Source organism: Podarcis raffonei, chromosome 1 (assembly GCF_027172205.1).
Source record: "Podarcis raffonei isolate rPodRaf1 chromosome 1, rPodRaf1.pri, whole genome shotgun sequence".
Lineage (NCBI taxonomy): Eukaryota > Metazoa > Chordata > Lepidosauria > Squamata > Lacertidae > Podarcis > Podarcis raffonei.
Window position 1 is genome coordinate 76,879,259 of NC_070602.1, and position 23,966 is coordinate 76,903,224.

Sequence of the window (23,966 nt, forward strand, 5' to 3'; positions counted from 1 at the left end):
TTTCAATTAATAATGTTCCATGCAAGTCATTGCATATTGCTGGTCACGATCTTTTTGCAGTGTATTTTGCTTCTTGGGCTTGTCTTTTTTCCTCTTCATTTCCAGATTGTGTTTCTGTACCTGAAGGAGGCAGTGGGGGCGGAGGCTGGGCACTTTTTCTTTCCCTGATTTATATATCATAGACTGGTCTGGCACAGGCAGTGGATTAGTAACTAACTTTTCATATTGATAGCTGCAATCCAGACTCTGCTTCTTGGTGCTTGAGGTGCAGCACTGTTTCATCTGAACATTTGGTTCTATTTGGTTCCTTTCCCCTTCAATAAGTGTCTGCATGAGGGGTGGCAATAGAGAGGCTTGACTTGGATTTAGATCTGTTTCCTATTGGTGTCTGCCTCTCTGTGTATATTTGTTGCTGCATTTCATGATCCGTGGTGGTGGTAGGTAAGTAAATATAAATTCCCTAGGTGGCAGTTGCGTTCTAGATGTGGGAAGACTACTTTCCTCCATTTGGCATGATTTTGTATGAAATGTCTGCCCAAGAATGGCACAGCAAGGGGTTGCATTCAGCCTCTGATGCCAAAAGAAGCTAATTCCTCAGTTGGCTGAGAGAGTGAATTTTACTTCAAAGTAAGCTGTCCATCAGATCATGCTGGACATCCTGTTCTGGAGTCTCTTGATAGAACAGCCAAGGGTGCTGTGTATCAGAACACTCTAGCAGAGAGATGGGATCTGTGGCTGGGGTTCTGCAGCTTCATTGTAGATCTGTAAGTTACCAACATGGTGGTTAGGGTCAGAATGCAGAGGGGAGACCTTGGACGATGAGTTGTTATGTTGCTTTTGTTGGTTTCTTTTTTTTTTTTTTTTTGAGCCTCGCTATTAGGACACAGAGCATTTCCAAATGCATTGTGTAACAAAGTGGACTGTGCTTCTTTTGATAAAGTACTTCCTTTCTGTAATAAAGTGGGGGCAAAAGTTAATTGCTGCCTTTTCAGCATGGCAATAAGGTTCCTGGTGCATTCGCCCTGATATGTGGACTCTGGAGTGTTTGAAGAAAGAGAAATTCAATTTTAGTACACGTAAAACTGAGAGGTAGGAAAAGGGTGAGAAAGAGAGTGCAGGCAAGAATGTGAGTGTGTGATTGAAGCTGTGGATTCTTGAGTTACTGAACTGTATTTCCTTTTGGACAGCCATTAGGGAACAGCTAAGGGCATGAAGGGATCCTGCTAGGATATTGTTGCAGCAGCTGTATGCAGGTATGGTGGTGTCTCCCTGGCTCAAGAGAAGGCACTGAAACAATGCCAAATCTGTACTGTGCCCAGAAAATATCTGCAGTTGCGTTTACTGAACAGAATGTCTTCTTTAGTGGTTAAAGCGTAATTCACCTGAATGGCTGTTGGAATTAATGGAAAGGAGTTTGAACTTCTTATTGTTGTTGTTGTTTAGTCGTGTCCGACTCTTCGTGACCCCATGGACCAGAGCACGCCAGGCACTCCTGTATTCCACTGCCTCCCACAGTTTGGTCAAACTCATGTTGGTAGCTTCGAGAACACTGTCCAACCATCTTGTCCTCTGTCGTCCCCTTCTTCTTGTGCCCTCCATCTTTCCCAACATCAGGGTCTTTTCCAGGGAGTCTTCTCTTCTCATGAGGTGGCCAAAGTATTGGAGCCTCAGCTTCAGGATCTGTCCTTCCAGTGAGCACTCAGGGCTGATTTCCTTCAGAATGGAGAGGTTTGATCTTCTTGCAGTCCATGGGACTCTCAAGAGTCTCCTCCAGCACCAGAATTCAAAAGCATCAATTCTTCGGCGATCAGCCTTCTTTATGGTCCAGCTCTCACTTCCATACTTCACTACTGGGAAAACCAAAGCTTTAACTATACGGACCTTTGTCAGCAAGGTGATGTCTCTGCCTTTTAAGATGCTGTCTAGGTTTGTCGATACTTTTCTCCCAAGAAGCAGGCATCTTTTAATTTCGTGACTGCTGTCACCATCTGCAGTGATCATGGAACTTGTAGGCTTTATATTTACAAGAGATTTTTACCACTGCAATGTTGGAGTGGCACAAAATGCAAAGGCATCCATTTGTTGTGATGCAAGAATGTATTTGCTGGGGGGGGGATTTTGTACTGCTGGAGCTTCAACAATGATTGGAAAATTTAGTGGGGTCATGGCCTATAAATAGAACGCTTCTAGGTAAATATAGCTCTGATCATGGATGGAGAGGCCTTTGCTGGGATATTGCCAGCCTCTCAGAAATGAAGGGTTTGTGCTTAAAACTCAGGTAGGGAGCTTGCTGGCTCAGAGAGGACTATTGTGTCTCAGCTGTGTGCTTATCCACACTTAACCTTTCCTCCATGCTTTCCAGGCATGGTCTGTGCTTTAAAACTCTGTGTCTGAGTGCTCTTTCTTTTTTTCTTTTGCTCCAGAGGTTTCCCCGTTGAACCCTACTCCTTACTGCTGAATCAGAGCAAAAAGCAATCCATGGAAAATTCAAATTGCGGTTTGTTGTGTTTCAGCTTTAAAGAGTGAGTTTTCATAGGAAAAGCTCTGGAATGGAAATGAGACAGACAGAGAGAGAGAGAGAGAGAGAGAGAGAGAGAGAGAGAGAGAGAGCTCAGATACAGAGCTTTAAAGCATGGAGCTGTGCCTGGAAAGTGTGGGGCTAAAGCAGGGGTCAGCAACCTAAGGCCCATGGACCGGAAGCAGCCTGCAGAGGTTGTTTGACCCACCCCCAAGCCCCTCGCTTGCCCACTGCACTAAACTGGCACTGAGCAGCATGGGGACTTGTTTCTGCGGCGCCGAAAATCATGTGTGCGCAGACTCTGAAAATTGTGGGTGCGCATGATCCAGCCCACAGAGGAATCTCTGCGGGACTGATCCGGCCCAGGAAGGATAAACCTTGCTGACCCCTGGACTAAAGGTAAGTGTGGACAAGCCCTGTGTCGCAGGGAGCAGTTCAGCAGGTGGGACTTGTTTTGTCACAGAGCTGCAGTGATAGGCTAAGCAACTGAATGTTTACTGAATGTATACACGCTGGTGCATTTTTAAGAACACAATCCTAAAATCAGTTTATAGGATTAGAAAATTGGTAGGGTTGGAAACTGACTTTTTTTGGGGGGTGGGGAGGGGACAGTTCTGTTGAAGTTAATGTGCATCAGTTTTTTGTTTTTTAAAATGCTTGAGTCTTACCTATCCCTAGAAATAGGGAAGTGAATCTTGGAATAATGTACAAATCCTCTGATACAATTTCTCATATGTTTAGTATCAGCCAGAACCCTGCTGGGGGTGCGAGTGGAGGGAGATAGGTAACTGGAAATAATGTAGAAAACATGGCTGTTTGGCTTTCTCTGATCCTACAGTAAGAGAACAGCACATGAAAGATAAGAAATCCAGTGATCTATTCAACAGATGTTGCCCACACATTTAAATCACAAGATATTTCTCATACCCCCCTCCAAAAAGCTGGTATAATTAATTTGTGTACATTGTGTTTTACAAAGAACAGGTTTGACAGGCCTCTTACCCCACGGGGCTTGCAAGCAATAGACAAAAAGGAAACCATAGAGGAAGGAGCGGTAAATTGAGTGAGGAATAATAAGAATAAGAATAAGAATAATTTGAAAACCTAAAACAACATACTTGGAGTAGGTTTGACTGCCCATGTGGATTCTGATCAACTTTAGCATCTAAACTCTAGTCAAAAGTTCGTCCCTGGGTGGGTCGCAACAATGAAAACAACATTGGAAACTGTTTCAAACAACTTGCTACTCTTTTTAAACTAATGAAAAATAGGATAAACATAAATTGATCATTAGTTAAATGAATAATATAGCAGTTTCTTCACCACTTGCACTGAATTGTTCACCACTTGCAGGTGAAAATTAATGTCCTATTGTATAATTAATATTTCTTAATTGGGCAACTTTTTTCTTTTTCTTTTACTCTGGAAAGTGTTAACATTAAGCTGCTGTCAGCTGGACTCTCCTATGCCATCTCCCTTTCAATGAAACAGTTTACCTTGTAGAGTGGATGAAAGACAGCGTGTGTGTAATATCAGACATGTTTGTAAGTGTAATGTTAAACAGAACAGATTAAAAGAATTTGGTTTCGAAACCTTGGAGTGCCTTCAGACAACTAGCAGTTTAATAAAAGATAGCAAACCTTAAGCAGTGTCCTTTGTTGTGATAGGTCAGGCGTTTCTGTCCTGAACAGTATTTGTTTTGTTGGCTTGCCAAGGAAATCTTACTGATAACGTCAGAAAAGTCTTAGAGCAGCACGGTCCACACTCATAATATTTATTGTGTATAGGATAGATCAAGAAGTGGATTTGCCTGCCTCCTATAGTAAGTTTTTTATTCCTAAAATTGTTGCTGTGTTAGTCCCCAAGGAACAAGTACAAAATAGCTAATGATTTCTGTCCTTGGCTCAGTTTCTACTGATGCAACCATGTGTGAACTTTGGAGCTGTGCACAGTTCTTTACTTAGCAGAGTGGCATGTGTTCAACAGCAGAGAGAAGAAAGCACACAGGCACCCATCAATTAGCATTGTTGTTGTGCTATTGCACTCATGTCCTGCTGGTGGGCTACCACAAGCTGCTGTGGGAACAGAATGCTGGAGTAGATTATCCTTTGGTCCTTTCCTTCAAAGAGGTAGATTTTCAGCCAAGATCTCCATGACATAATTTTTGAGGCTCCTCTTTGCTTGAAGTACCGCCTTTGATTCTTTTCTCGGCACCTGGTTAAGATAAGTCTTTTAATTATTTTTAACAACCAGCGTAACAAAGAAAGAAAAGCAGAGGGGGGAAGGCGAAAGAAAAATACACATGCCATCAGTTCGTATTAAGATAAGCCTTCCTAAATAATGCGTCATTCCACATTCCCTCTGAATTTCCACCTTGCAGCTAACCTTGAAGATTGCTTCCAGACAGTGGGCTCTTTTTTGTGTATGGGTGAGGGAAATAGGTGCTTTAAAATTAGTGCTTTATTGTTATTGAGAAATGATGAAAGATAGAATAAACTTGGTCGTCTTAATATTTCCTCTTTTCAGAACTTCTGGCATCTCTTAATAATATAATTACAATGATTTTCTCACCCATAGGGCTGCCAGTGGTGGTACAGAGAGTATAAATACCCTATTATCCTAGGATCCTCCAGCAATACCCCAGAAATGCTGAGCAACAGTGTGGTCAGCAGACCAGCAGCATCTGCAATCTGCCTCTCTGGCCCTACAATAGCTGCAGACCTTCTAAGCCTGTCTCAAAGTCAAAAGATTTCCTGGTCAGGGAGATGGCACTCTTATGGACAATAGCAACACCCCTGCCTTGACCGCCCCAGTCTAGCCTGGTACAGTACTGAAAACCCAGGGGGACATAGCTGGGTAAGATATGGCCCACCCAGGTTTTTCGCACAAGTCTCTGTAATGCCTGCTGGATCTGCCCATTCATCCACAATCAAGTCATTGATGAGCATGGTTTTCTTATGGGCAGATCTGGCATTCTGCAACAGAACCACTAGACTGGAGGGCTCAGTCAATATGCTACCAGTGGTTTGCAGAGATATGAGAGAGTTGAAACAAATAATGCAGACCAAACACCTAAGCCTGTTTATTTTTCATTATTTAAATGAAAGCTGATCTTCTTGGTCTGTCAAAATTACATCATCTCTTTTTTTTTGGAATATATTTGGCTCTCTGCAATTACTTGACACACTTATAAATGTAAACAAGAATCAAACCCTCTTCTGGAACTGATGTGTATAATTCCCTTACAGAATGCAAATGTATCTGTACAACTCATTCCAAAGTTGCTGATAATGAAGAGCCTCTGGTGGAGAGGATGGTAGCTGACCTGTTTCCCATGCCAACAACTGACAACTTCTCTACCTTCGGGGCATGTCAGTCATTTGAAGTGGAATGTCTCTGAGAGCAAATGAGATATGGTGAATTGCTAGACGGAAGCTGGTTCCCAGCTGATGTCAGGCAAGCAAAACCCTTAAGAAAGGGTGAATGCAGTTCAGCTTCAGACTTGGAAACGGCTAGTTTTTAATTCATGCTTTCCCATTTCTCCAGTGGGCTGGAATGTTTAAACTGTTATTTCTACTGGGCCATAAAAGAACACGTTTTACCTAGAGGCAATACATAAATCAGGGCTCATCCAGACTTGTCCTATGTCTAGAAAGCACAGGTCCAAGCATTTCCCCCTCGCTCTGCCACTTTCCCCAGGAAAGCCAGCTCTTCAGTGATAAATCAGGCAAATGTCAGTTCAGAGAAAATCCGATTGACATTTGGTCCGATTCAGTGGTAAATAATGAGTTTCCCTAGGGGAAAAGCAGCAGGGCAGGGACAGGTCAAAGGAGCCTAGTCCATTAGGGCAAATGAGACACTGCCCCACCAATCTCAATCTGCCCTCAGCCAGCCTCTGCTTGCCTGTTGTCTTAGTTAAAACCAGTTTCGGGTGGGTGGGTAGCATTAACTGTCCTCTTCCTCCTCCTCCTCCTCCTCCATCTCAGTGTTGCCCTTATACTCCTTTGTAGGGAGGAAGAGGATAGGGACAAACTAGAATGAGTTGGCTCTGGCTCCTGTTGTTTTCTTCCATGCCTTTCACCCTGTAAAGGTAAAGGTAAAGGTACCCCTGCCCGTATGGGCCAGTCTTGACAGACTCTGGGGTTGTGTGCCCATCTCACTCAAGAGGCCGGGGGCCAGCGCTGTCCGCAGACACTTCCGGGTCACGTGGCCAGCGTGACAAAGCTGCATCTGGCGAGCCAGCGCAGCACACGGAACGCCGTTTACCTTCCCGCTGGTAAGCGGTCCCTATTTATCTACTTGCACCCGGGGGTGCTTTCGAACTGCTAGGTTGGCAGGTGCTGGGACCGAGCAGCGGGAGCACACTCCGCCGCGGGGATTCGAACCGCTGACCTTTCGATCGGCAAGCCCTAGGCGCTGAGGCTTTTACCCACAGCGCCACCCGCGTCCCCGCCTTTCACCCTAGGAGTCCCAAAAGGGAAGTAGCCACCACTGGTTACTATTGCTGTTCTGTATCTGGGTGAAACACAGTAAAGCTGTGAATGGGATGTTTTGAAATGGGTGCATTTATGCTACTGTTTCTTCTGACGCATGGACAAGTTTGTGGGTCAAGAGCTCAATTGCATTGCAGTTAGTTGGCTATCCAGCTAACAGGCCCCCCTTCCCCTAGCACCCAATCGCTTGCATTAGGAACCCAGGCAGGGTTCTGCTTAGAAGGACCTAGCACATGGTAGCCCACTGCCAAACATATCTTCCAGAGTCTTTTTGGTAATAAAAACTACCTGATGGAGACAATTGTCTTTTTTATTTGCTTTAGTAACTCTCCAGCTATTCAGCAGAATGTTTTCAAACATGTATTCTTCCATCTTAACCTGTTCTGTACTGCTGTCCTTATGCTAACAGATTGAAGTTTCAGGAGCTAATTTATCACAGATTACATCACTTCTCTCATCACTTGATGACATTGTTTTAGGACACTGCTGATTGTGTGAACTGTCTGTACTGAAAAGCAGGGGTTTTTTCCCCAGCCGGGGAAACTCGGTTGTCCTTAAAGTGGGAGAAGTGGGAGTTCTTGCACCTGTTTTTCTAGAAAAGAAGCACTGCTGAAAAGTATTGCAGCATGGTGGCAGAGGTGGGGGAAACAAAAGCTCTGAGTTTTCTTGATATGTAATAACTGTTTCACACATACAGTACATGTCATATCTGAATAGTGAAGAAATAGAGTAGAATTATGTGTGCGTGAATTTGCACTAGCGCTTACCTAATCTCGTTGGAACAATATCACTGTTGCATATTACGTGTATAGATTAAAAATTTCAAACTCTACAGAGAGCAAATATATCTTCCTTTTTCCGAAATGTGTTAGGTAATTTTTGACGAGAAAATATGTGTGTAGAGATTGTTGCAAAAAACATGCATTGAGCGGTGCTCAGCATCTAAAACTGCAGGGTCATTTTTAATTTTACCTTGCCCTATGAGTAAAACAATGATATATCATACAGTGGTGCCCCGCAAGACGAATGCCTCGCAAGACGAAAAACCCGCTAGACGAAAGGGTTTTCCGTTTTTCGATGCGCTTCGCAAGACGAATTTCCCTATGGGCTTGCTTCGCAAGATGAAAACGTCTTGCGAGTCTTGCGTTTTTTTCCGCCCCCCCCTTTTTCTAAGCCGCTAAGCCTTTAATAGCCGCTAAGCCACTAAACCGCTAATAGCGCTAAGCCGCTAATAGGGTTGCTTCGCAAGACGAAAAAAACGCTAGACGAAGAGACTCGCGGAACGGATTATTTTCGTCTTGTGAGGCACCACTGTATTGCCAAACAGTATAAAACAACAGTAACATTTATGAAACCAAATACAAAATGCACCACAAGTTTGTGGATCAAATTAATACACCAGTGTGCCTGAAAATCCTGAGTGAGTTTTAAGCAGGTTATAATAATAACAACAACAATTATTATTATTATTTATTATTTATACCCCACCCATTCGGCTGGATTTCCCCAGCCACTCTGGGTGGCTTCCAACAGAATAAAACATCAAACATTAAAAACTTCCCTAAACAGGGAAGTTTGTTTAATATGTCTTCTAAAAGTCAGATAGTTGTTTATTTCCTTGACATATTATGGGAGGGCATGCCACAGGGCGGGCGTCACCACCAAGAAGGCCCTCTGCCTGATTCCCTGTAACTTCACATCGCACAGTGCAGGAACAGCCAGAAGGCCCTCGGAGCTGGATCTCAGTGTCCAGGTACAACAATGGGGGTGGAGACGCTCCTTCAGGTATACTGGGCCGAGGCCGTTTACGGCTTTAAAGGTCAGCACAACACCTCAAATTGTGCTTGGAAACATACTGGGAGCCAATGTACATCTTTCAGGACCGGTGTTATAGGGTCTCAACAGTTCCTAAATCCAAGGCTGTCACTTCAGGCTATGCCCAGTCACTTTAGGATACAGCATTTACTTTTTTCAATTTTTCTGTTTTGCATGTGGGGCTTATTGTTGCTTCTTTTTGTGACTCTGCACAGTTGCTTTTAGTATGAGGTTCATTAGGAAAAAAACTCCACCCTGCAAGGTCCCCCCCCCTTTTCTTCATACTTACTGATTCATTCTACTCCACCTTTCTCCTCATTAAGAGTTTTATGCAGAAGGCACTTCTTCTTTTTAAAAAGAAGTCCCCCCCCCTTTAGCAAGTCCCCCCCTTTAGCTCTTCTGATGCCCTCCTGGCAGCACAGCAGCTTGGCACCTTTGGGCAGGCGCCTTGCCTGGGTACCGCGGGGTGAGTGGGTGTGATTTCACAGTCTTGCTTCAGTTAGCAGCAGAAAATAGCTTGGAAATATACTGCTCTTAAAAAAAAGATTAAACGTGAATATGAATAACTTACAAATGAAATGATGTTCTCTGTGTAGGTTTGGTAAACATTTTGAGAATCAAGATAAGGCTGTTTCTGCATGACTTGAGCCAACAACCAGTACAAATGGAAGGAACTTCCATATGGATCTGGTATAGATTGCAAAGTAATATAAGGTTCAAGAGGCATGATTTACAGTGTGCCTGCAGTGTTAAAACAATGCTGTGTAATGGTTTACTCAAATTATTATTGGGGTTAGTTCAACAAGTTGGCATGCCTACTTGACCAGTTTTTCAACAATCTGACGACTTAATAAAGTTAGCCTGATTTAAAGGAAATCTAATCCGGGGCGGACTTTGGTAATTTTTGGTAATAAGATGCCCTTAGCAAGGCCAAAATTTGGCGCCCCCAAACAGATCTTCTCAATTTGCACTGCCTCGGCTCAGCACCCTGGGGGGGGGGAACTGCCCACAGCACCTAAGGCCCAATCACCTTCTAAATCGGGCCCGTGGATGGTCCGGCAATCAGTGTGTTTTTACATGAGTAGAATGTGTCCTTTTATTTAAACAGCACCTCTGGGTTATTTGTGGGGCATAGGAATTCATTTATTTATTTTTTCAAATATAGTCTGGCCCATCACATGGTCTGAGGATGGTGGACCGGCCCATGGCTGAAAAAGGTTGCTGAAAGAGTACCTCTACCTTGTTTGAAATAAGAGCAGAAGCTCCATGTCTCCGGAGAAGGAATCCAGGGATGCCCTTTCTTAGGCAGATAATGTGGTTTTCCTGGGATGTTTGAACCTTGGCATCTTCCTTTGTAGGTCATAGACCCTGGAAGACTGCTCTTTACTGTTTTAAAATTTGGATATGGAAGAGAAAATATTTTATACTCTTCTTTGGATGTTTTTAGATTATGCCTCTTTGTTTTTTGGTCCTTTTCTGAAAATGAGGATGCCTAATCTACTTTGCATGATTCTCCTGATGATGACAGAGATTGTAAGTGCTCTTATTGAATATAAAAAGCTTATAGCGATGATGAGAAACTATAATCCTGGTATTTCTGTCTCTTTCTAGATAACCATTTGCTCAGAAATACGTGACTGAACGCCAAAGAATTTGAAAGACTTCTGGAAGAACAAATCTAGTTTCCACAAGATCAAATCTGTATTAAATGGCTGATAAACAGATCAGGTAAAAGCATTTCTTCTCTCAACTGTTGTCTCTGCTTCTGGTTCCTTTTGTCCTTCCACATTTGCTTTTCTTCATTCGTAAGGTCCACAACACATCCCAAAGTACTCTCGTCTTTCTCTACCCCTTTGCCTTTCTTCATTATTGCCCCTGATGGTCTTGTGGTTGGAACAGAATAGGAGGAACAGCACATGGAGCAGATTCAAACATTCAGGCTGCAATGCTGTGCCCACTTAGCTGAGAGTATGCCCTGTATTCCATGGGACAGGAATACTTTTGATACAAGGACCCACATGCTTGAACTCATATCTGCATAGGTGATTCATAAGCTTTAGACATCCTGCATGTTTGGGAGACAGGCCCAGTTGTTAGTTTTTGAGGTGGATAGATACACTTTTGCACTGGGATGCAAAGAGTTGGGTTGTTGTTTCTGTCTGCACCAGGTCTTTTCTGTTCCCCTTCTTTTGGCAGCCACTTGCACTCTACAAAAAGCTAGTTATCAGGACACTCCATGCAGCAGCATACAATGTAATGTGAGTGGATTCAGCCGGGGAAAATTAGTAAACAATCAAACTCACACTCATAATGCACTGTGGAATTACTTCCCATGAGTATATGGGCCTGTTTGTCCTTAGAACTAGATCCATGTTAATTTAATCATAACTTGATTTAACTCCCATTGAAATCAGTGGGAGCGAATTTCAACTTAAGTCACTCTGGAACTAACCCTATAATTCTGACGTTTAAAATAGACGTAAGATAAATAAGTTTTGTATGATACTGGCAATATTATTAATTTATTTTAGAGGCACAGGAATGCACCTTTGAAATACCAATAATAAAAAATGGGGGCATGCAAACATCTTTTAATTAATGTACATATTTATCTGGGAAATAGAAAGTCTAGAGGAGTTAAAACAGGCCATATGCAGCCTCCAGCCAGATTTTATCCAACACTTCAGGTCCCCTCCCAACTATCAGCAGGGAGGGAAAAGGACTTTGATGTTGTGCAAGGTTGTGCAATTTCAATTCTTTCCTCTGTGAGAAGATCAAATCAGGGAGCAAAATGTCTCATCGGAATTCTGCTTCTTACAAATATAGTATGCATGCAATTTAAGGCTGCAAAGTTTGAGGCTATAAAGTAAGACTGTGCAGTGATCTTACTTTAATTCTTCTGCTGGGTTTACTGAGCTCTTTTTGCCTTTTGCACAGTCAGGACAGGCAAATGATATTGCAGAGTTGTTGTTTTTTTGCTGCAAACGTTGCGGGGTGGGGGGAAGTATGAGGAAAATGGAAGGTGAAAAGTTGAGTGGGGTTACTAAGAAATATATTGCCTGTTTTCATGGGAAATAGCTTTGTGGGCTTGCCTATATATTACTGGAAGGCGATCCATGACAGCTTTCCACTGGGTGAATATTTACCAATCCTGGGTCAAAGCAATGGGTGATGTTGCAGAAATTATATTAAACTGAGGCATAATATCTTATAGTAATGGCATGTTTTTCTAGGGGTTAAAGTTAGTGCTATAGAAAAGCTTAATAGGTGTTATGTGCTAGGGAGAGTCTCACCCCACCAATAGTCTGACTGAAGCATTTTGCACCAGCTGGAGCCCCCAGACCAGGCCCAAGGGTAGCCCCATGTACTGCACATTGCAGTAATCAAGTCTAGAGGTTACCAATGCCTGAATCTTCTGTGGCCATACCATCCCTGTCCAATAATGGTCATAGAGAATGTAACAGCCATAGCTGGTAAAAGGTTTTCCTTTCAAACGAGGCTACCTGACCCTCCAGCAACCAATTTGGATCCAGGAACAAGTTAACAATTCCTAATATGCTATACAAGCAATAAGTTATCTCCTCTTTGGTAGCCAACACACAAAATTCTGGGTACTACTACTACTAATAATAATAATTGAATTTATATACAACCCTATACCAGGGGGTATAAGAGCAGTTCACAGAATAAAATCAAGATATAAAACCACAAAATACATAATAAAAACACAATAGCCCCCCCAAAAAAACCACATTTTAAAAGGGCATAGGATGTAAATCAGATCAACCAAAGGCCTAGTTAAAAAGGAATGTCTTTGCCTGACACCTAAAGATGTATAATGAAGGCACCATGCAAACTTCCTTGGGGAGGGCATTCCACAGACAGGGAGCCACTACAGAGAAGGCCTGTTCTCATGTTGCTACCCTCTGGACCTCTCAAGGAGAAGGCACACGAAGGAGGGCCTCAGAAGATGATCTGAAGGTCTGGGTAGGTTCATATGGAAAGAGGCGGTCCTTGAGGTATTGTGGTCCTGAGTCATTTAAGGTACCATATATCAAACTAAAAACTTGGTCCTCAGCATATCTCTATTATTTATGTCACCATTGTTGTCTTAATAAACCAGAGTATTTTATATTTTGTGGGTTTACAGTTGACCAGCAGGCAATGAACTACAAGATGTTAGGGCATAAACCAGAGGTGGGGAACCTCTGGCTCACTGGCCAACCTTGGCCCGACAGGCGCTCCAAGTTGGCATGTGAGGTCATTCCCCGCAAACCACAGCTGCCTGTCACTCACTGGGTGATGTTAGCTGATGGGTTTAGTCCTGCTGGATGCTTGTTCCCTTTGGGGAAGCATGCTGGGGAAGCAGACTACTCCCCCCCAACCCCATGGTTCAACTTTGTCAAGTGGGTTACTCTACCCACTGGGGGATGGGAGATGATGATGATCTGGCCCACTAGGACGAAAAGGTTGCCAACCCCTGGCATACGCTGTAATTATGTAGCTAATTTGTTGTTTTGTACCGGCGCTGTGGGTTAAACCACAGAGCCTAGGACTTGCCGATCAGAAGGTCGGCGGTTCGAATCCCCATGACGCGGTGAGCTCCCGTTGCTCGGTCCCTGCTCTTGTCAACCTAGCAGTTCGAAAGCACGTCAAAGTGCAAGTAGATAAATAGGTACCGCTCCAGCGGGAAGGTAAACAGTGTTTCCGTGCGCTGCTCTGGTTCGCCAGAAGCGGCTCAGTCATGCTGGCCACATGACCCGGAAGCTGTACGCCAGCTCCCTCGGCCAATAAAGCGAAATGAGCGCTGCAACCCCAGAGTCGGTCACGACTGGACCTAATGGCAGGGGTCCCTTTACCTTTACCCTACCGTCACAGCAATCTGTGACTTTAGAATGGAATCAAGCAAGTGTTCTTGCAGTGTCTGTTTAACAGACAACAGAGCTGTTTAACAGACACAGAACATATCACAGCAAATGGCACGTAATGCTCAGGTGAGTTGTCAAGGCCCGACTTTGATACTTCTGCTTAATGGCTGGCTCTTCCGAATCAACCATTTTGGGTGTGCTGCCAGACCTTTCCTGAAAAGTGAGTCTCCCTCTGAGAATCTGAGCAGCTTTTCTACTTGCTGTTGCCCTTTGAGAAAATGCCTTCTGATCCTTTGGCTCTGCTTACGTCCAGCCATTGTCTATTTCACGAGTGATTTTCCAATTTCATTGTTACCTAAGAGCAGCTTTTGTAGAGAGAGCCTTAGCTAGACAATGAGTGTTGTCTTCTGACAAAGAGTTGGGGATTTTGTTATTTTAATGGTTTCAGGGAAAAGAGATCCTCTTACTGGCACATCTTATAATTGAGACAACAGGTTTTAATGTGTGTGGTTTTTAAAAAATGCAGGATAGGACGACACAGAGAACTACTAGCTGTGTGACAACAAACTCCCTTGGTTGCCCCCTGGGATTACTTTTTTTGAGTGAAAGACAAGGGAAGTGCAACCCCTTTGATTCTCTGACCTGGACTCCTTAAAGGCTTTTGGTGCCATCACAAATGGTGTCCTTCTTGATATTGATTATCTAGGGTAGGTTTGAGAGGCACTGCCCAGCAGTGGTTCTACTCGTTTTTGGATAGCCATTTCCGGAAAGTAGGGCTGGGATAATACTCTTCACCCCTTAGTGCTTTGTGAGTCCACAGGGTTTCCATGCTGTTTAACATCTACATGAAGCTGCTGGGAGAGGTTATCCTGAGATTTGGTCTGATTTGTCACCCATAAGGAGATGGCACCCAGCTTTCTCTCTCACTTTCGTTGGACTTACCTGAGGTTGTCACAACCCTGAACCAGTATTTGGGAGTGATTATGGGCTGGGTGAGGGTGAATAAACCAAGACTCAGTTCAAACAAGAATGCTGATAGTGGTTCATTCACCCAGGTGATTATTTTCAGCCTATTTTACATGGGATTCCATCCCCCATAAAGGACCACAGTTTGCAATCTGGGGTGCTTATTGATCCAGCGCTTTCATCTGAAGCTAAGAGACCTATGTTCCTCAAAGTGCTGTTATCAGCTTCAGCTAATTCACCAGCTGCAACCTTGTTTGGGTGGAGATAGTGTGGCTACAATTACCCATGTTCTGGTAACCTTCCATTTTAGACTATTGCAATGCATTGTATATAGACCACCCAATAAAAAAAGTCTGCAAATAAAGTTGTTCCAGGATAGGGCACAATACTAATAGCTGGTGCTGGGCAGTTTGACTATATTAGCTGTGTCCGCCCAGTTCTAGGCCCAATTTAAAGGTCTGATTTTAATCCATAGAGCCTAAATCATTTGGGACCAGATTGAAAGAAATGTCCTCTGCCATATGCATGTGGTAGAACTTTAAGAGCCTCTTCAAAGACTTCGATTCAGGTGGCCCTGCCCAATGAAGGATTGCAGATAACCAACTGGGGGGGTGTCCTTTCAATAGTGGCACTCACTTATGCAATAGCCTTCCCATGAAAGCTAGCCTTGCACCCTCTTTGTCAGGCATCCCCAAATTCGGCCCTCCAGATGTTTTGGGAGTACAATTCCCATCATCCCTGACCACTGGTCCTGTTAGCTAGGGATGATGGGAGTTGCAGTCCCAAAACATCTGGGGGGCTGAGTTTGGGGGTGCCTGCTCTTGGTGGTCTTTTTGGTGCCAGACAAAGACTTTTCTGTTCATCCATGTGTTCTGTGCAACTTCTGTAGTCTGGCCATTTCAGATTTTCTAGTGTTTCTGATTTTGAGAGTATAGTGGGCTTTGTTTTCATGGTTTATTTTGTATGTAGGTAAGTGTCTGGATTTATATTAGTCCAGCTGCCTGGCTGTACACAACTGATAATATTTAGACTGCATAACACGCACCAGGGAGTGTGGGTTGGAGAGTGAGAATACTGGTTTAGACCTGTTTGCTGTAAGAGATTCTTTGTCAACTTGCAGAATTGTGCTGCAGAATACAATGGGGTTGTCATTCTAAACTTTACTCTGGGATGTTTTTCATAATCTGCTGAATTTCCAAGGTGGCTCAGTGTTAATTTACTATAGTTTCAGATTTAGAGGAAGGGAAGGCTCCATGATTTTCATTGTTTATAAATCATGAAATGCAAACTCGGAATAATCAGCTCTGGATAACTATTTTTTTAAAGGCTATTATGTCTCTCTTTCTGAGACCATCCTCTGCATGACCAACTGTCCCATTTCTGGCCTATTTGAAAGCCCTCAGAGTTCTTTTGTCAGTTGACCAAAGTGGAGCTCACTTCTCAACCCCCCCCCTTATAAACCTTCTGATATAGGCTCAGTGCCAGGCATTATAGGCCCTAATATATGACTGGGCACAAAGATATAAAGTTTTTTTGGGGGGGGTCTTTTAAACTTAACTTCATTTGAGAGGTGGGTTTCCTGCTCTTAGGCTTCTTTATTCTGAAATCAGCAAATTTCAGCAAAGTTCTACAAGACTGCTTTTGTGCAACTATTCACTATACTATGGACGCTACTACTACTACTATTTCTTTTTATTTTTTTCTGCAACTGTTGCAATCATAAAAGAATTATGTGAATCTCAGGCTTTCCATGAAAAAATTTTCTGATGTCCTGTGACCATGAGATTATGTAGATTTTTCTATGGCAGTTGTACACATGCTTGCTTGACAGCAGCACCCATTGATCTTGTATCTGAATAGTCACATTCCAAATGAGGAACTCTAGTCTGGCACGGAAAAACCTAAGCTAAGAGTCTTGTGATTCCTTAAGTGCCATAACCTTTCATGAAGAGGAGTCTCCATAACTAACTCATCTGATGAATGGGACTCTAATCCATGAAAGCTTCCACCACAACAAACCTCTTGGTCCCTAAGATGCAATGAGAGTTTTCTGAGGTCCTAGTACCTACGGGACTGCCTCTCCTGGTATGCCCTGCGGAGGACCTTAAGGTCCACAAATTACAACACTTTGAAGGTCCCAAGTCGTAAGGTGGTTAGAGTGGTCTCAACTAGGGCCAGGGCCTTTTCAGTACTGGCCCTGACATGGTGGAACACTCTGTCACAAGAGACTAGGACCCTGCGGGACTTGACATCTTTCTGCAGGGCCTGCAAAACAGAGCTGTTCTGCCTGGCCTTTGGTTTGGACTCAGTCTGACCCTTATGTTTCCCTCCCATTATGGTTTTGATCTATGGGCTACTTTTAAAATGAGGCTGCATTTTAAATTGTATTTTAAATTGCCCCCCCCCCTATTATGTTTTTATTGTAATTTTGCTGGTGTTAGCTGCCCTGAGCCCTGCTCTGGCCAGGGAGGGTGGGGTATAATTTTTTTAATTTCTTATTATTATTATTGCTCATGTATCTTGATTGAACATATGGCTGCTATAGTTATTTCACCTTTTGATGTCTTCTTGTGCCTCTCTATCACTTTTCCTCACAGTTTACCTGCCAAGCTGATCAATGGAGGGATAGCTGGGCTAATTGGGGTCACCTGTGTATTTCCTATTGACCTGGCAAAAACTCGCCTACAGAATCAGCAGAATGGCCAGAGAATGTACACAAGCATGTAAGTACTTGAGTTACAAAGTGAAAGAAATTGTGTAGTAGTTATTCATCAATCATTTCTTTTTTGAACAATCAATTTGCACAGTAAAGCTGCTTTGCAGTACTGTGCTTATTTTTTTCTTATTTGAACAAGAGTTTTACATTTGGGTCTTGCACTAGTTGTTTAGTAGTTGTTTAGAACAGAGAATTTCTTTCTCCTATACTACTATCAAATGTGCAACAGTCCTTCTCCTGTCACCCACCCTGTCATCTCTTATTATAGAACATAATATATATTTTTTTAAGTTTCAGTTTTAAAAATTGAAACGATTCATGATTAACTTCGTGGTTATCATTTGTACAGGGTATTAACTTTAATAATTGAGCCATCAAAAATCCAATATAAGCACCTACATACTCAACATTCCTAATGGATTACAGCTGCAATCCTATGTGCACTTACCTTTGAGTAAGTACCACTGAACTCAGCGGATGCTTTTGAGTGGACAAGAATAGCATTGCACTCCATGCCCCCCGTTCATCTGTAGGCTTTAGCATGGGGACAAGCAAAAAGCGTTAGGTACATGATTCCAAAGAAATCTGTAGATCAGGAAAGCAGTTTTGCTTCCGGCATTGCCTTTTAATTAGCTAAGGATAACTCCTGGGGGTTATTCTGATATGTCTTATGAAAGGCAGTGCATCCTTCAGAGAGAGGTGCTGTTGCTTTTTGCTGCACCTGGACTTGTATCGGTTTTTACAAAGACTTCAATTTTTCCACCAGCGTAAAACTGGAAAAAATGTTCCATCTCTTTTCTGCCTTTCTAGTGAAGCCTGCTGAGGAGTATGAATTGCCTGCTCTTCTCACCTGCAGCCAGATGACTAACACAGGACAAAGAGCAGCTAGCTGAGCAATGTGGCCAGACTTAAAACACTATTTGTAATGACTTATGTTGTATCAAGGGACTGAAACTATGCTTAAAGCCCCAATCAGTGACTTTCCTTGTCCTCCATCTTTTCAATAGGTCTGACTGCCTTATCAAGACAATCCGTTCCGAAGGGTATTTTGGCATGTACAGAGGTCAGTGTTAAGCTGCATTATTATGAATGATTTATCACAGTAGGAAAGCCTTGTTGGAAAAGGAGGAAAATATGTTATTCCTGGGTTTGGGTTGCCAACATTTAGTCCTGGCGTTCTGTGCCTTTAGGATCTGCATGGTAATTTGAAATTCAACAGGTAAAGCTTTTCTCAGGCCTAGAGTGCTAATTTTTGTGTAGGTTTGCCTATGGGGTGAGATATGGTGAATAAGAAGAGCAGAGTTCCTGCACCACCAAGGTGGCATTGGCTATGAGATATGCCCACATCATTTAGCAAAGTGCTTTCTTGTTTCTTTTTGTTTCTATCCTTCTTACTTTATGCAGATTTATTTGACATCAGCACACTGATTCAGTTGATTAATCAGTTAAAACAACTGAATCAACTAATGTAATTGGAGCAATGCAGTAGGGGACTATTCCATTGGAAAGAAATATGAAGCAGAAATGGACAGAAAAATGCAGAAGAACTGGATCAAGTGGATGATGGCACTTGATACCATCTTTTCCAGGATTCTTTTTCTGGAGATTTTTATCTTTAGCAAAATCTAGCTTAGTTCATCTTCACTGCAAAGAGGATAGAATTCTAGACACTGACTTGTGCTTACAGATGCAATGTTGGTATTCTTTTACTTGAGTTGAAGAATTTTTGCGCATACTAATTTCGCATGCAATGTTTTGTGGCGTTTCCCAGTTTGCAATGAATATGGCTTCTTCCCTCACTCTTTTTTACTGCTCGAGTGTGTTCTTCTTCCAGACCACACCATTAAGAGTTTGGGTTATGCCCGGAATAAAAAACACTTTTGTATCCAGTGCCAAATTCAACCAAATACTGGATGGAAAAAATGCAGTATCATCAGATGCAAATACTTCCCCAACAGGAGACTGCTTGAAAATAAACTTTATAGTGGGAAAGTATTTTGGTTTGTGTTTACTTTGGTGTGCTCAAATTCTTGACTTCAGAATGGTTTTATAGGACAATCTGGCTTGGGATTTGTTTCCGTGGAAAAGGTTACTGCTACTTTTACTTCTTATTTTTATTCTGACTAAGTGTGTGGGATTCTTTTTATCCAGATGGAAACCATACACTGCAGTTTTTTAAGTGCCCAGGCTCCTGTACAATGGGATCAGCAATTGTAGCAGTGGGTTCCAGAGGCTAATTCTTGGTTGCTACAGTTGCTTTTTTCCTAGGTGGTCTCCTATGACTTTAGTGGCTGTGTGAGAAGCTGAAACCCAGCAGGTTCTAGAGCTCTTCCCACCACTGTATCTGCACACCGAGGAAAAACTTCATCTGTGCTGAATTTTTGCTAATCATGCAGCTGTTTAAAAGCAGAAAGGCTCTCTTAGATAATAAAAAGTAGTTGGTGCTTGCAGAGGGGAGGAAGCGTGTAACAAATTAGCCAATTTACCTTTCAGTTAATCTTACATGTCTTATCTATCTTGGCTTGCATATTTCTGTGTGTGGTCAGAGATCAAAGACACAGAGCTGGAGTTCAAACAGCTGTAAAACTTGGAAGTTTCTCATGTGATTAGGAGGGTGCAGTCACAACTGGAATCTCATTCATTTTCTTGTAGTATAGAATTGCAAGAGCGTGCAGATATTTATCTGTTTATAAGAAGCATTCATGCAGTAAACCATGGTTGTATCACCTTGGCAGTACAGTTCACTATTGACAGTTTACCTTTAATTAGTTGATTACGCAAGTCCAAGTTGAATGACCTTTGAAGTTTGTTTCTCCCAGTTGAATAGGATCTTACCAGATCTTGGTCAGGTTTCCCAGGAAAGGGGACTAGTTTTGGGCAATGGGGATGCCATGACTGACTGTTGAGGGCAAAGTGTTCTTGCTGCCAAGTTACAGGTGGGTGGTGGGCAGACAGACAGAGGGAGTGGGAGCTGCATTAGGATTGGCTGGTTGAACAGTTGAGTGGAGAACAGTCCCTAGACAGGGAAGCAAATGGCTGTGTTTTGTGTCAGCTCTGACAAATCCGTTGTAACAAGCAAGGAGTTGAGATTTTACTTAGTTCATCATGTGCCCTCTCTGGATACGTGGGAAAATATAGATGTACAAAGCAGATATCTTTACTTTGAGTCAGGAAAGGGTGAGATTCCTTTGCAGCTCCTTAAATATCTCAGTACAGTTTCTGGATGGCAGCTCCTATTCTAGTTAGCCCTTGGACACTAAGGGCATGAAGCTTCTCTCCAGTTTGCTCTGCATTGGTTTCCTTTTGCGTTGTGAGTGTGCCAGGGCCAAACCTTTGCCAAATGGTCTCTGTAGCACAGAACTGGAGCAGCGCAGACCACCCAAGGCAGGCAGCCTTCTTACTAAGAATACCCTCAACGTCTTCCCTGGGCTCCCACTGTAACAGGCAGACTATTCCTAGCTGCTGGATGGAACATAATGAGGCTTTATTTAACTTCAATACATAGCATATTTATACACTTTGTGGCTGTTCTATAACCCCTCCGATTGTGTCCTCCAGCAGCACGCAGTAGTACATTGATGCTGATCCAACTTGCATCAAACATCAGCTCTGCTGAAGTTTATTTTCTCTTTAGCCTGATAAATGCAGATAGGTGCAAAAATATGCATAACCCTCAGATTTGTTGACCACAATTGTGTGGATTAGGACATTGCCTATACACAACTGCATATATTTTTGGTAATATATTCTGATAACAAAAGTAGAAGCTTTGTTGCATTTGCAAATGTATGGCAGGGAATTAGATGACTGATGGAGAAGGGAAGAAAAACCACACATTCTATCTGGTTTCTTTCTAATATTTAATGCTTCCATATGGCTGACTTTTTTAAAAAAATAAACTGGTTGACTTGTAAAGCGCATTGATGATGAGCAAAAATTTCCCAGTGTTGATTCATTACCAATTAAAGCAACAAATTAAACAGTACTACTTTGCATGAGAAGGATGTATATAGAACAAGATTTTATAATAAAATATATTTTATGAGAAATGCTGAGGATTTTGTTAAATGGAAAGGAACACATGAAGCATTTTAGTACAGCAACAAATCAACCAGGTAGTTGTTCTTGATGTGTAGTCAATCTATCTAAGGTTTATGGGGCCCTTAGTAAAACCTTGTAAAATGCTGGCTTTATGGTGACTGTCTGCTCTGCCTCCCAGTCATTTGCTGGCATCTGAAGCCTGGCAGCCTTATTTATGAGCAATTCTACATTTCAGCCCTAGTAAATTAGGCAACGTCTAGCATCAACACCCCTGGCCTGTATGCCGAGGACTGCATTTTGGAGACTAAAAAATACTGGGAGTCAGTGGAGGTGTGCTTGTCTTTCTCCAGTGATTTGCAGCCACGTTGGGTTACTGAGGACAAGGATTATTATAGCTCCCCCCTTCCCCCATCAAGCAGCTTTGCTGAAAACATTAAAGATTTAGAAGAAAATCACAGATTGACCTTTTATCTGGAAATACATTTTTCCTGACTTTAATTCATTTGAGATACAAAAATATTGACCCAGAAGCTGTTTCATTAGTATTAGTATACAGTGCACCAGGTTTTTGTATGCTGAAAGGAGTTCAAGTGGGAAAGTGACTAGAGCGAGATGAGCGCGCAACCCCAGAGTCGGTCACGACTGGCCCCTAATGGTCAGGGGTCCCTTTACCTTTAGCAAGAAAGAATATGCCAGTCTTTGATAGCCGTTGCCTAGATGATAGGAATCAGTGCCAGCTCTATGCTCAACCACTCGCCTTGAATGAGCTCCCACTTCTCCTGCTAATACCCGTTCCCCTGACCTTTCCCTTTGGGGCCCAGCCTGCCCAGCTGGCTAGAGGGGAGAGGCAAAGCAAGATGAGGCGGATGTTTCTCCTCCTTGCTCCCGCTAGCTTAGAGGGCCAGGTAACAAGTGACAACAGCAAAGAAGAGAAGAAACAGGACTCCAGTGGGTGGCAGTGGTTCCCTGTTGGGTGAGGGCTTCAGCAGCTGTTCTGACTTCTGACCCCAGGGATGCCTTTAGCACCATGTCTAGTTTGGCCCTGAATCTCAAGTGTAAGCAACCTTTAGAGGAAGAGATTGTTCAGGAGATGGCTCTTGCCCTAATCTACTGCAGATGGCCCTTCATCATGCAAAGGACTCTGTGAATTCTACATAGTTGGGGAACAAGCAAACGAGAGGTCATCCTTCTCATGGGGGAAAAGCAGCGGCCGAAACTGGATTCCCTTTCCTAAGTGACCTCAGTGGTGTGGGTCACTCTTGTGTCACTAATGCTGCTTGCCTTTGTTATACAGAGCAGCACACAGTTTGTAATGCCTTCAGAGGGATTTGCTGTTTGTTGCTCCCGATAATAGAGTACACACATTCACCATGTGAACGTCACGTGCTGTTTACATACCAGAGGACAGAGTTGGGTGTGTGCCTACTCTGTTGAAACTGGAGAAAGGTGCTTTGGTATGGTCTGCCGCAAACTAGCTGCCAACCCCTGATGCTGACCCTGACAGGGATGCATAGATTGAACACACTTTTTGAACTGAGGCAAGTTTTAGTTCGGAACAAAGGAGCTTGAGGCCACAGTTAGGTCAGTGTATGCTGTTAATTAAGTAGAGATGATTATTCAGAGTTACCACAGGAAATACTTCTCTCTCTCTTTTGTGGTGCAAAATAAATACTTAGCAAAGTGCTTTGCATTCATGAACTCAGCAATTTTTACAACAATTCTATAAAGTAGATGAGTACCTTAATTTCCGCACATGTGTATGAAGCAGACAGTGGCTTCTCTAAGGCTACCCAGTGAACAGATAGTTGAGGTGAGAATTTAACCAGGGTTTCCATCACCTAGCTCTTCCTTTCCCCCCAGAATTGAGGTGTGCTCCATTAATGTGCATGACCTTTGGGTCAGGGCATAGTATGTTAAAGGGAGCAATGCCTTTTAACACTTTTTGACAGATGTAACCTGTTTGTAAAGCAAATAAATCAAAGCTGGCAGAGGGAAGAGAGACATGCCTCTGGAAGAGAAAAATCCACCGACTCCTTCTAAGCCTTGAACTATTGAAAGAGGGCTTTTTTGAGGGTGGGCTGTGTCCCTCCAGAAGCTGTTGGGCTCTCAGCTTCCATGAGCCCCAGGCAACATGGACAATAGGCAGGGATTATTGGAGATCTAGACCAGCAACATCTGGAGGGCCACAGGTTCTGATCTAGATGATGCAGGGCAAGTAGCAGTTTGTGCATATGCAACTGAAGCAGCATCTGATTGCTGGCAGTGGACTGGCTGGCCCTGCCCCACTAGAGAAAAACCCCTCCTCCCTGACCCATCTGAATGGAGTGCGTCCGTGGTCCTAGTTAGTACTGAATGAATCCTATGCCACAGTATGGCAGGGGAGGCAACTGCTAATGTAAGTAGCAAATATTGGTTTGGATGGAAATGGGTACCACCACTGGCTTCCAACATAGCATAAGTTTTGTTTCTGGTGTGGCTCCTAGAATTGGTCTGCATTTCTAGCTTCTGTTGATTCTACAGTGCCTTATCTCCTCCAGCTTAGTTTTCTG

The 23,966-nt window shown here is 43.1% G+C and overlaps 1 protein-coding gene across 3 annotated transcripts in view; it reads left to right on the forward strand.

Moving 5' to 3' along the window:
• SLC25A22 (solute carrier family 25 member 22) overlaps nucleotides 1-23,966 on the forward strand; it is a 72,913-nt gene that overhangs the window by 26,785 nt on the left and 22,162 nt on the right. The window contains exons 2-4 of one of the 3 annotated variants that reach the window (XM_053394852.1): nucleotides 10,438-10,554; nucleotides 17,258-17,383; nucleotides 18,384-18,439. In XM_053394852.1, the coding sequence (XP_053250827.1) occupies nucleotides 10,535-10,554; nucleotides 17,258-17,383; nucleotides 18,384-18,439 (202 nt within the window). In that variant the 5' untranslated portion in view covers nucleotides 10,438-10,534. Of the gene's footprint in view, nucleotides 1-10,437; nucleotides 10,555-13,728; nucleotides 13,821-17,192; nucleotides 17,384-18,383; nucleotides 18,440-23,966 lie in introns of those variants that run through there. The other 2 variants (XM_053394856.1, XM_053394851.1) reach the window with 2 other exon arrangements.